Genomic DNA, 12,915 nt, shown 5'->3' on the forward strand with positions numbered 1-12,915 from the left:
TTTGTAATATCTGTCCTACCTGCATCTTTAAATAGGTGTCACTCGCATATTGGTTGGCAGCTGGCATTCGAAGGACACAATTACTATGTTACTTGTTAGTCAGTTTGTTCATTGAGTCAGTTGACACCCAGTATTCATTTTGTAAAGCTCCACATCAGCAGTGTATACTTCAAACTATGTCAATACAGACCTTTGTATGAAACAATCATTTTGTGGAAACAGAGTCCTATTGCCACTGGTATGTAGGCTTCCTGATTTGGTAAATGACTCAGGTCAACACTAATCTACAGCTGATCATCATAATGAGTGATAATATTAATGTGTGAATGTGAAATCTAAGATGAAGGAAAAAATAAAAAATGTTTGCACTTCATTTAAAATATACTTCAATATCTTTTTCAACACTCATACATAGAAAATTACTGAGGAACACAGAAAACAAGTTGGTAAGGTAAGTTCCATTCATTTCCCTTGGAAGGAAAAGAGGAAACAGCGTTGCTTTCGCTGACAGGCACACACTCAGTTCTTGATTAGACTGTATGTTGTCACAAGCAAAGTTTATCCTGAATTTTATGTGCAGTGTGTTACTGTGAAACAAACATGTGACGTCTGGAGGCACCCTTCTTTGTCAATATTCCACTGCTGCTGCTGATGTTCCATGTGTGTATATATATAATGTCAAGTGCATAACTGACGAGTATGCATGTATTGCTGCATTGCATTTGTGCTGTTATGGCCTTTATTAAAGGAAAGGAGACTGCAAATCCTGGTACTGACAAATTGCTGATTGTTCTTTTGATAACACTGAAGGGGTTGCTGAGATAAATGCCCTGATCTGACAGAGCTATCATCAACACTTCACATAACTTTACTCATGAAATGCTATCAAGTTTTGGTATTGAATTTGTGACGTACAGCAGCATAGTCTGTAATTATGAACTGCATGCTATCATGTCTTCTCCCAATGCGTGCCAAATAATGGCAATGAAAACTTTTTTTGCCAGCAGGATTTGAACTGACTACCTCTGGTTTGAGTACAAAATGTATTAATGATCTGTACACTGAAGGGTGTTTAGTATGGTTTATATTACAGCATTTCATATAACAACAACTTTTGTCCATTGGTCCAGAGACTTTTGTGCTACAGAATGATTTGAATCTATTAAAAATGGTAGGCACCATGACCAAGAGCAACCACATGAAGACATTTACCAGTACAACACAGATCCACATTTGATTTAATCAAGATGAGGTGCAACATGAGCACATCTAAGCTACTCTCCTTCTGTAGAGATAGGCAGCATTCAAAATGCTGATAGGGTACAAGCAATACATTAGTCAGCAGTTCGGTACATGCTAACTTTAAACCGCAACATTTTGCATTAGTGTGACAGTTATACCTGTTACAGTATGGTCCAAAATAATATTGCCACCTACAAATTTTACTTAATGTATGTCAAAACAGCAACACAGAGGCTGTTTCAATAGTTTATTGAATTTTTTGTTTAAGGTGAAATTAAGTTGTATAGAACAAATTATATAAAATTAAAATTTTGTCCGCCTACCCCATGCCTATTTAAGAGCTTTAACTCTATCTATCATTGAACTGACAAATTTTCCACATGTACCAATTTCATGGTACCAGATGTGAGCAATTTTCTTAATGAACTCTATTCTACAGGTACAACATTTACTTAGTTTTTTAGACATAATTGGCCACAATACTCAGTAGGTTTCATGTCTGAACAATTTGGTGGTCACCATAACTGTTCATTAGCCAGATCTGCACGACACTCCTGGACAACCCTGGCACAGTGACTGCATTGTCATTTTCAAAAATGAAGACCCAGTTTTCTCCACTGAAATGATCTCCTGCGGTATTTAATAACTTATTTTGAAAGATATCACAGTAGTTTAACCCAGTAACTGAAGCTAGGTGAATCTTAGATCTTCCCACTCCTTTAGACACATTGCTCCCCACAGCATTATTCTTTCACTGAACTACTTCATTTCCACAACACAATCTTCCTTCCTTATTACTCTCCTGGCTCCACTCGCAGTTTCAAACCACTGTCATTGCCATACACACTAAATTTCTTCTCTTTCCCAGTCCTTGGATGAACTCTGTTGGTACAGATCGAGAAACCTTTTTCTTTTTTCAACATGCTTTTTTGTTAGGTGGGCTTCCTTTGCAGGTTTTTTCTTCGTAAGGCTGAGATCAAAAAGGCATCCTAAGACCACTTGATGGGAAGCTGAGACCCAGAACTCGTGCTCAATCATAATGGCAATCGGCCTTGAACTCAGTTTTCTTTCTTGGTGTGCTATCATTTTCATTGTCCAGCACAGTCTGGGACTGCAGATTTTCTTTGGATCACTTTTGTACCTCAGCTTCTCTTTCCAGTTTCAGCTTGTTTCTTCAATACATCTGTCACAGTTCTGTAGTCGACTAATAATTTCCTATCAACATCCCTATTCGAGAGTTCTTCAGCTTTGAGTCCCAAAATAATCCCTTGCTTCCTTGGAGAAATGTGTTTTCTCTTTCACATAACCTGTAAAATCAAATATTTGTATAGTTAACTAGAAAATGCTAAAGTTATGGTTATTTATGTTATTATAGTGCAACAGATAAATATAAAACTTTCTTGGTACTTACTGAATGATTTTTTTTGAAACAATTCTTAATAAATGCACAGGATTCTGTGTAGCAAATAATACAAAAGTGGAGGGAAGACAAACTAGAGATATCTGGTGGAGTGTAATGAAACTTCGAAGTACATAAGCGTCATCAAGTGCCAATTACTGTACCTAACTGATATGTACACTCCTGGAAATAGAAAAAAGAACACATTGACACCGGTGTGTCAGACCCACCATACTTGCTCCGGACACTGCGAGAGGGCTGTACAAGCAATGATCACACGCACGGCACAGCGGACACACCAGGAACCGCGGTGTTGGCCGTCGAATGGCGCTAGCTGCGCAGCATTTGTGCACCGCCGCCGTCAGTGTCAGCCAGTTTGCCGTGGCATACGGAGCTCCATCGCAGTCTTTAACACTGGTAGCATGCCGCGACAGCGTGGACGTGAACCGTATGTGCAGTTGACGGACTTTGAGCAAGGGCGTATAGTGGGCATGCGGGAGGCCGGGTGGACATACCGCCGAATTGCTCAACACGTGGGGCGTGTGGTCTCCACAGTACATCGATGTTGTCGCCAGTGGTCGGCGGAAGGTGCATGTGCCCGTCGACCTGGGACCGGACCGCAGCGACGCACGGATGCACGCCAAGACCGTAGGATCCTACGCAGTGCCGTAGGGGACCGCACCGCCACTTCCCAGCAAATTAGGGACACTGTTGCTCCTGGGGTATCGGCGAGGACCATTCGAAACCGTCTCCATGAAGCTGGGCTACAGTCCCGCACACCGTTAGGCCGTCTTCCGCTCACGCCCCAACATCGTGCAGCCCGCCTCCAGTGGTGTCGCGACAGGCGTGAATGGAGGGAGGAATGGAGACGTGTCGTCTTCAGCGATGAGAGTCGCTTCTGCCTTGGTGCCAATGATGGTCGTATGCGTGTTTGGCGCCGTGCAGGTGAGCGCCACAATCAGGACTGCATACGACCGAGGCACACAGGGCCAACACCCGGCATCATGGTGTGGGGAGCGATCTCCTACACTGGCCGTACACCTCTGGTGATCGTCGAGGGGACACTGAATAGTGCACGGTACATCCAAACCGTCGTCGAACCCATCGTTCTACCATTCCTAGACCGGCAAGGGAACTTGCTGTTTCAACAGGACAATGCACGTCCGCATGTATCCCGTGCCACCCAACGTGCTCTAGAAGGTGTAAGTCAACTACCCTGGCCAGCAAGATCTCCGGATCTGTCCCCCATTGAGCATGTTTGGGACTGGATGAAGCGTCGTCTCACGCGGTCTGCACGTCCAGCACGAACGCTGGTCCAACTGAGGCGCCAGGTGGAAATGGCATGGCAAGCCGTTCCACAGGACTACATCCAGCATCTCTACGATCGTCTCCATGGGAGAATAGCAGCCTGCATTGCTGCGAAAGGTGGATATACACTGTACTAGTGGCGACATTGTGCATGCTCTGTTGCCTGTGTCTATGTGCATGTGGTTCTGTCAGTGTGATCATGTGATGTATCTGACCCCAGGAATGTGTCAATAAAGTTTCCCCTTCCTGGGACAGTGAATTCACGGTGTTCTTATTTCAATTTCCAGGAGTGTATTTTATTTCAAACTTTCTCATACCAAATAAAAATAAAAAAAAATCACCGTTCTTACGGATATGTACTGTACAACATATTTTAAGTAATCACTCAAAGCTGGCATGAATGGAGACAACTTCTTAAGTTCATAAATATGCTAATGTAAAACAGTTAGCATCAAAAGTTCAAATGCTGAAGCAAGAAAGGTCAATAATAGATTAATTTAATGCAAGCTAAAGTACAGTCAAAGCGCTTACTGGGGATATTATTTTGGACCATACTGTATATTCGTTTACAGCATTTACACTATTTCCTGTTGAAGTGTTGTGTCTAATAGAATACACAATTAATTATACAGATATAGATTACTTCCGTGCAGTTACAGCTTATGCATGATGGGTGATTGTTTACTCCTATTTTTATGTTATATTTGTGTACTTCTGATGCAAGTAACACTGACCCATTCAATTTAAAGTATACATAAAATGGATGGAATCATGTTGAGCAGACCAATTGCTATGGTTTACCACATCACTTTATTGTATTTTGCACATAAATAAAGGATAACAAAATAAATCCAGAAGTTTTTCAAGAAGTTGGCTGTTGTCAAACAGCTTTGTTAACTCTAAACAATTACTAAAAATCTATGCACAATGTCGATTTTTAAACTAAAACTTATTTTCTTTTAATAATACTTTTTTTGTGAACTCAAGACATTGCAAAAGTTTCCACCAGAAATAAGTTTGTAGCTGTGGACACAGTGTCAAATCATGTCTACAATTTCTTACAGACACACTAATTTATACATTGTAAAGGGCAGCATGATGGCTGGAATCTTACCTGTACTGATATTTGATTTGCATTTCACTCTGCTGTTTGCTGCAAAGGCAGAATATCTGACATGTCACGAAAAACTAAGGGAAGGATGTGTGTTAAGTGTTGGTGCTTGGAAAAAAAGTATTCATATTTAAATAAGAAGATAAAAAATATATGTTCCCAGTGCAAACCAGTGACTGGCATAATTCAACACTGACCATTTTGCCAATGTATGTGAGTAATTATAACCTTCATCTTGAAGTTTATCTGACATGTCAAACATTACTCCCAAATACGATAAATGAAATGCAGCAATTGCACCAAAGCCTATGTTAATCAATATAACTGAAAGTCTCTTTTCTTTGTAGCGATGTGCACAATCTTTCCTACAAGGACGCACTAAAATACAGGCACCAAACACCGTAGCCAATTTCTGTCGTAACACGTATTCAGCATATGTATATGCTCCCAATGACAGTAGAACAGCTGCCAACTGAAAATTCAAGCCATGTAGCAAGGAACTTACAGCATATGTTGACAGAATAGCAGCAAAGCTTCCCAAGGGTTTCGTGGTACGGAACACATCTGCAAAAAGAAAATGTCAGATGAAATTTTAACCTTATGTACAGCAAGAAATATATGACTCCTAATTTATATTGTGAATCCAACATTATTTCCAAGTATTTTTTCCATATTGTATGTTTTCACATACATCTATTAAACTGACAAGTAAAACTGAATACCAGGGTTTGCAATTTCCAGTTACTTTCTGGTGCAATTAATGAGTTATTTTATGACAATCTAAAATATAGTTATACAGAGTTACCTATGGGAACAAATGATTTACAAATGAAGTATGTTGACTTATACGGAAAATCTTTTATTTACACAAAATCAAAGGTTAACATCTGTTTAATTACACATGGTCATTTACTAACAATTACATCATCCAAGTGTCAGCCATTCTCTTTAATACTATTTTTAACTCTTTGCCAGAAGTTACTCCTAACTAGGGCCAACAGGTGTTGGTCAATCAAACCCATCTCCTCTTTAATGACAGCATTTGACCCCATTAATTTTTTTTTAAACACAGACACACTCTTTTAAACAACCTCCCCCTCCCCATAAAAGAAAGGCTGATCATCTTGCCAGCCATGGCATGTCACCAAAGTGAGAAACGAGGTGTCCCAGGAAAGTATTCCTCACAACTGACATGGATGCATTTGCAGTATGCAATGTTGCAGCATTCTATTCAAAATAAACATTCCTTGTGTTTATCTGCCATATCCAGAATTCTGATAGAAAGAACATTTTTAACACATGTAGTAACATTTAGAGCTCATTGTGACTTTTACGCCACTGGCACAACACACAATCACATGTTGTTGGGAGTAGAGAGGTCTTTCATGAACTATGTAAGACTGTTGAGGGGCCCAAAAACAACTTTTAAGTGAAAATGTGGCTCACTGCTCATAAAAAAATACTCCATTTGAGTCGCCTTCAAAGATCACTTACATACACACAGCAAAGAAGACTCCCTATTGTAAGTCTGCTTTCTTTGATCTGCTGAATGACCAGCATTCTATATAAATGGAATTATAAACCCAAATACAACATTTTTCTTGCAGACTCATGGCTCATCTGTAGACAGTGTGAATGTTGCCATGCAGATTGACTCAGGCACCTGATGATTGCCTCCCTCACACCTGCGATGTTTTTTTAGGTGCCCTTACTTTTTTATCAGAACCAGGTAGCTTATTCTTAAGAATGTTTCCCATTGTTCTGAAAGCTGTAAGCGACTGTAGGATTGTATTCCATCTTTCAGCTGTGTGAATAAAATGGTGATGAAATAGCCATTGTGTTGAATCAACAGCCCCTGCATTTAGGACAAAGGTAACATATGTGAACATGTCATTCCCTATCAACTACTGTTCAATTGCTACTAAAATGGCGACCAGGCCTGAAATGAATGATGCACGCTCCCCCTCCTTTCCACCACCTACTGCGGCGTGCTAGCCTGCTTAAGAATGTCCAATGTTACTTAAGATTCTTTGTACTTCTGTTGCTTCTTTCAGTAAAACCATTATAGAATGAGTAGATGAAATACTGACCATTTAGATCATCTTTGAAAGGCCTCTGTAGTTTGAAACAATGTAGAGTTTGCAGATGAGAAAAACTATAGGTGCAGGGGAGGACATTATTACAATAATGAAATATCACACGTAGAAATGAAACAAACAAAAAAGACAACATTGTTATGGTGTAATGGCTTATAAATATTAATGTCAGAAGAAACAGTGAGAGACAAGGTAGAATGAGGTTGGGGGAAAAATTGGTCCTGGCATTGTTTGAGGAACCATCCTAGCATTTATTTAAGTAATTTATAAAAAGTGGAAAACCTAAAGCAGGTTGGTATAATGGGGATTTGAGCCTGTATCATTCCCAAGTTCAGTCTCTTAATCACTCAGCATGAAAATGAAACAAAGATTAACACAGACCACCATTCACCTTTACAATAATATGTAAATGTGACTGGTAGTTGCTCAGCACAACACAATTAATCTCTGGTCCATGGGCTTCTGATAATCACCAGTTTCTATGAATCGCCAGCTAGCACTTCCTACAGCCCATCTAACTTAGCCCTCAAGCTTGCTTATTTTCTTTCCCTACTGTCTTTGTCCCCGCCTATTTGTTTTCTGTACCTATTCTCCTCCCTAACTTTTGCTACTGTTTTCTGCCCCTGTTATATCCCTATCTTTTGCTAGTTTCAGATTTATCCAAGTACTTGTTTTTATCATGTTTCACCCCTTTCCCTTAAATGCCCAATAGATTTTCTGCCATCTTTCTCTCACCTTCTCTACTCTCCCGTCCCCCTCCTCCAACTTTGTTCTATTTATTGTGTGCAGACTACCTGTGCCTCATGTGCTTCTGGCAGCTGTATTTCCACCAACTTAACTGATTTTCCCTTCACTTAGTTGGTCTATGCAATATTCCAGCATCTTCTCCACGTACACCATGTCATCTTTTCTCCGCCTGCATACCTGAGTGGTCAATGTGGCAGAATGCCATGCGAGCAGACTTGTTCCTGGCTGGGTTGGAGATTTTGTCTGCTTGGGGACTGGATGTTGTGTTGTCTTCATCATATCATCTTCATCGACATGAAAAGTGGTGTCAACTAAAAAGACTTGCACCAGGTGACCTGTCTACCATACGGGAGGCCCTCACCACATGACATTTGATGCACCATTTGACCTGCTAACTGCAGTTACACTGCAACAATCTTTCTGCTCGAAAGATGAGTTGGCGTCTGAGAGATTACTGAACAGCTGCTTCATCTTTGTGATCTGTCCTCTTAATAAAAATGGGTAAATGGTTATTTACAAGCCCAGATTGAGTGGAAGATAAAGGTGCACGGCAAAGTAGAATGTGATGTTCGAATGTGACACAACTTTGGAGAAAACTATTTTCTCCTATAAGAAACAGTGATTAATGCACTTCTTTTTATTTTACACACAATCACAGGATGTGATTACCGATTTGTACCACAATACAATACAAGAGTGTAATTTTTTGAGAAAATGACAGACAGAATGTACAGTTTTTCCTGCTTATATCAAGTAGCAGCCTGTGAAGACGACATAGAAAAGGAAATTTTGGTCGACCACTGAAGTGGTATAAATGTGACCAGTGAGGATGAAGAAAGTGAACTTTCCTGTGAAAAAATCCAAAGCAAAATGTATGACATCACAAGTCTAGAATGCGTAGAAGATGGACCACTGAGTCGATAGGAATGTACAGGATGGTTTTTGCAAAAAGACTGAGTAACACAGGGCCCAACATATTGAATAAAAATACACCCTCATAAACCAGATTTTAGGCAGCCTTATCTAATACCACAGGTCATGAAAGAAGCTGTAGAAAAGGACTCACAGAAAATGCTGGCAATATAAGTGATAAAAAGAGCTCGGGGAAGATCAGTTTGGATTCCGTAGAAATATTGGAACACGTGAGGCAATACTGACATTGCGACTTATCTTAGAGGAGAGATTAAGGAAAGGCAAACCTACATTTTTGGCGTTTGTGGACTTCGAGAAGGCTTTTGACAATATTGACTGGAATACTCTCTTCCAAATTCTAAAGGTGGCAGGGGTAAAATACAGGGAGCGAAAGGCTATTTACAATATGTACAGAAACCAGATGGTTGTTATAAGAGTTGAGGGACAGGAAAGGGAAGCAGTGGTTGGGAAGGGAGTGAGACAGGGGCATAGCCTATCCCCAATGTTATTCAATCTGTATATTGAGCAAGCAGTAAAGGAAACAAAAGAAAAATTCGGAGTAGGTATTAATATCCATGGAGAAGAAATAAAAACTTTGAGGTTCACCAATGACATTGTAATTCTGTCAGAGACAGCAAAGGACTTGGAAGAGCAGTTGAACGGAATGGACAGTGTCTTGAAAGGAGGATATAAGATTAACATCAACAAAAGCAAAACGAGGATAATGGAATGTAGTCGAATTACATCGGGTGATGCTGAGGGAATTAGATTAGGAGACGAGACACTTAAAGTAGTAAAGGAGTTTTGCTATTTGGGGCGCAAAATAACAGATTATGGTTGAAGTAGGGAAGATATAAAACGTAGACTGGCAATGGCAAGGAAAGTGTTTCTGAAGAAGAGAAATTTGTTAACATCAAGTATAGATTTAAGTGTCAGGTTTCTGAAAGTATTTGTATGGAGTGTAGCCATGTATGGAAGTGAAACATGGACGATAAATAGTTTGGACAAGAAGAGAATAGAAGCGTTCGAAATGTGGTGCTACAGAAGAATGCTGAAGGTTAGATGGGTAGATCACATAACTAATGAGGAGGTATTGAATAGAATTGGGGAGAAGAGGAGCTTGTGGCACAACTTGACAAGAAGAAGGGACCGGTTGGTAGGACATGTTCTGAGGCATCAAAGGATCACAAATTTTGCATTGGAGGGCAGCACGGAGGGTAAAAATTGTAGAGGGAGACCAAGAGATGAATACACTAAGCAGATTCAGAAGGATGTAGGTTGCAGTAAGTACTGGGAAATGAAGAAACTTGCACAGGATACGGTAGCATGGAGAGCTGCATCAAACCAGTCTCAGGACTGAAGACAAAAACAACAACAACAACAACGTGTTTATAATTTTCAGGTGAATAAGAGGGGAGAAAACACTACTGAATCTGCATTTCGAACAAGCTACAGGGTCGCTCACATCATTGCGACGAGTGGCAAGCCATTTTCGGTGGGACCACTCGTAAAATCGTGCATGGTAGCAGTTGCAGAATGTTTGTTTCCAAGGGGGGTGCAGGCAATTGAAGGGGTTTGCCTGTCTAAGCAAACAATGTCTCGTCGAATCCTGGACATGGCAGCGGATTTATAGACACAGCTCAGGAAAAAGGCGGAGAGCTTTGTTGCATTTTCACTAGCGCTTGACAAAAGCACTGACATATTGGACTGTGCTCAGCTAGCAGTCTTTGTGCATGGTGTCGACGTGGAGCTGCAAGTAACTGAAGAACTCTTGGATGTGGTACCACTTTATTAAACCACAACAGGAAGTGACATTTTTGAAGCTGTCTGTGAATCAGTGGACAATATGAATTTGCCCTGGGATATGCTCCATTCTGTAGTGACAGACGGTGCACCACAAATGATTGGGCATCACCAAGGTTTTGCTTTTCGTTTGAGAAATAAACTCAGGGACGAATTCTGGAAAGACATTTTGACTCTTCATTGTTTTATTAAAGAAAGGGTTCAAATGGCTCTGAGAACTATGGAACTTAACATCTGAGGTCATCACTCCCCTTAGAACTTAGAATTACTTAAGCTTAGCTAACCTAAGGACATCACATACATCCATGCCCGAGGCACGATTCGAACCTGTCACCGCAGCAGTTGCGCGGTTCCGAACTGAAGCGCCTAAAGCCGCTCGGCCACCACGGCCAGCTTGTTTTATTCACCAAGAGGCACTCTGTGCTGAAACAGTAGAGCTAGGTGGCGTAATGAAAGATGTCGTAAAGTTTGTGCATTTTTTGCGGCGTCACTGTATGAATCATCGCCAATTCAAAGGATTCCTGAAAGATATGGAAGTGGAGTATGGTGATATACTTTATCACAGTACAGTTTGTTGGCTGAGTCGGGGAAAAGTTCTTGATGTTTTCTTTGCCATTCGTGAGGAAATATCCCTTTTTCTTGAAATGAAAGAGGAAGAAATGCATTGTCTGAAAGATATAAAATGGATATCAGACCTGGCGTTCCTAGCTGACGTAACTATGCATCTGAATAATTTAAATCTGTCATTGCAGGGCAAAGGGCAGCTAATCATTGACATGCACGACCAGATCAAAGCGTTCATGGAAAAGTTACGTTTATTTGAGAGGCATATGAGCAATGGACATTTAATGCCCTTCAATTGTCTTGCTTCTTTAAAACTACATGAAGGTACTACTTTCGGTGATTACCATGCAAAGTTAAAGCAGCTCATCACGTCATTTGAAACACGATTCCTAGACCTCACTAGTTTGGAAATGGAATTTAAGGTGTTCAGCACTCTTTTTCAGTTTCCCCCGATGACTTGTCATTGTCACTTCAATTGGAGATTATTGATCTGCAAAATTCAACTTTTTTGAAAGAGAGGTACTACAATACATTGGATTTGTCATGATAGTATCGTTTATTACATCAAAAAACATTTCCCAGGCTTCAGAACAATGCCGCTCAGATCATGTGCATATCTGGATCTACGTATTATTGTGAGCAGCTTTTCTCAGCAATGAAAAGAGTAAAAAGTAAGGAATGATCATTTCTTCAGGATGCAACAATGAAGGCCATCCTCCGCATTAACCCTGCGAACACTTTGACGCCTGATATTTCTGATCTTGTAATGGGAAAAAAAATGTCAAGCTACAGAAGCCCAAAAAATTTAGTATGCAGTTTCTTTTAAAACAGTTGTTTCTTATTTATTTCCTGTATATCGTATTTCCTGGTGTAGCATGTCACCACGTCTTAGCAGCTAAGAGTATGAGGTTGTCGATCTTTTAAGACGCAGCTGGCACATCAAAACGCTTGCCTTGCTGCCTGCCTCAGCCAGCCGTGCCACTTGAATGGTCACTGTGAGCGACACGGCTCCCTGGAGCAGGAAGCGCTCGTGGCTCACAACGGAGCTGACGAGCTGGAACAGCCTGATATACAGCAGTTTTAAATGAAGGACGATGTTATCAGTGCAGAATGAAGCCAGACTTAGTACTAGGGGAAGAATTGTTAAAGAAAATTATGACGTAAGTGGACAATGTTTCGATAGCCAACAAAACATGGGAGGAACACATGAAGACATTAGAAGAGAGATTCGAAAGATGGGCACTTGCAAGTGCAAGAGTTAATTTTCAAAAATCTGAGTTTCTGGAAGCAGGAGATACCATTCCTATGATATATTGTGGGGCCATAGGGGATTAGATCTGACCCAGACAAGGTGACTGCAATAAGAGAATTCCTGATACCAAAAAACATGAAACAATTAAGGAGTGGTACCTGGGATTTCTGTCATCACTTCACTGATGAAAAACCTTTGAATAGTGAGGCACTACATAGACTGTTAAAGAAAAAGAACGAGTGGTGTTGGCGGCAGAATGTACAACAGATTTTGGAAAAGCAAAAAAAAAAAAATTTGGGTGACAAACAAACATTGTCTCATCCAGATATGATGAAAACTTTCTACCTAGGTTGAGTGTCTTAGGAGTGTAACTGTCCCAAATGAAAGAAGAAGCTGGAAAGGAGGAGACAGAGACAATGACTTTTGGCAGTCGTGTGTTACATGCCCACAAGCAAAAATACTCCTTAATTCAAAAGGACAC

At 40.5% G+C, this 12,915-nt stretch overlaps 1 protein-coding gene across 3 annotated transcripts in view; it reads right to left on the reverse strand.

Annotated features, from left to right (window-relative positions):
- Window positions 1-1,440: 1,440 nt before the first annotated feature.
- Window positions 1,441-12,915, reverse strand: part of LOC126298607 (protein-serine O-palmitoleoyltransferase porcupine) — a 150,423-nt gene continuing 138,948 nt past the window's right edge. For 2 of the 3 annotated variants that reach the window (XM_049990007.1, XM_049990009.1), the window contains one exon: window positions 4,741-5,624. In XM_049990007.1, the coding sequence (XP_049845964.1) occupies window positions 5,191-5,624 (434 nt within the window). In that variant the 3' untranslated portion in view covers window positions 4,741-5,190. Of the gene's footprint in view, window positions 2,550-4,740; window positions 5,625-12,915 lie in introns of those variants that run through there. The other variant, XM_049990008.1, reaches the window with a different exon arrangement.

This window comes from Schistocerca gregaria, chromosome X (assembly GCF_023897955.1).
Source record: "Schistocerca gregaria isolate iqSchGreg1 chromosome X, iqSchGreg1.2, whole genome shotgun sequence".
Classification (NCBI taxonomy): Eukaryota; Metazoa; Arthropoda; class Insecta; order Orthoptera; family Acrididae; genus Schistocerca; species Schistocerca gregaria.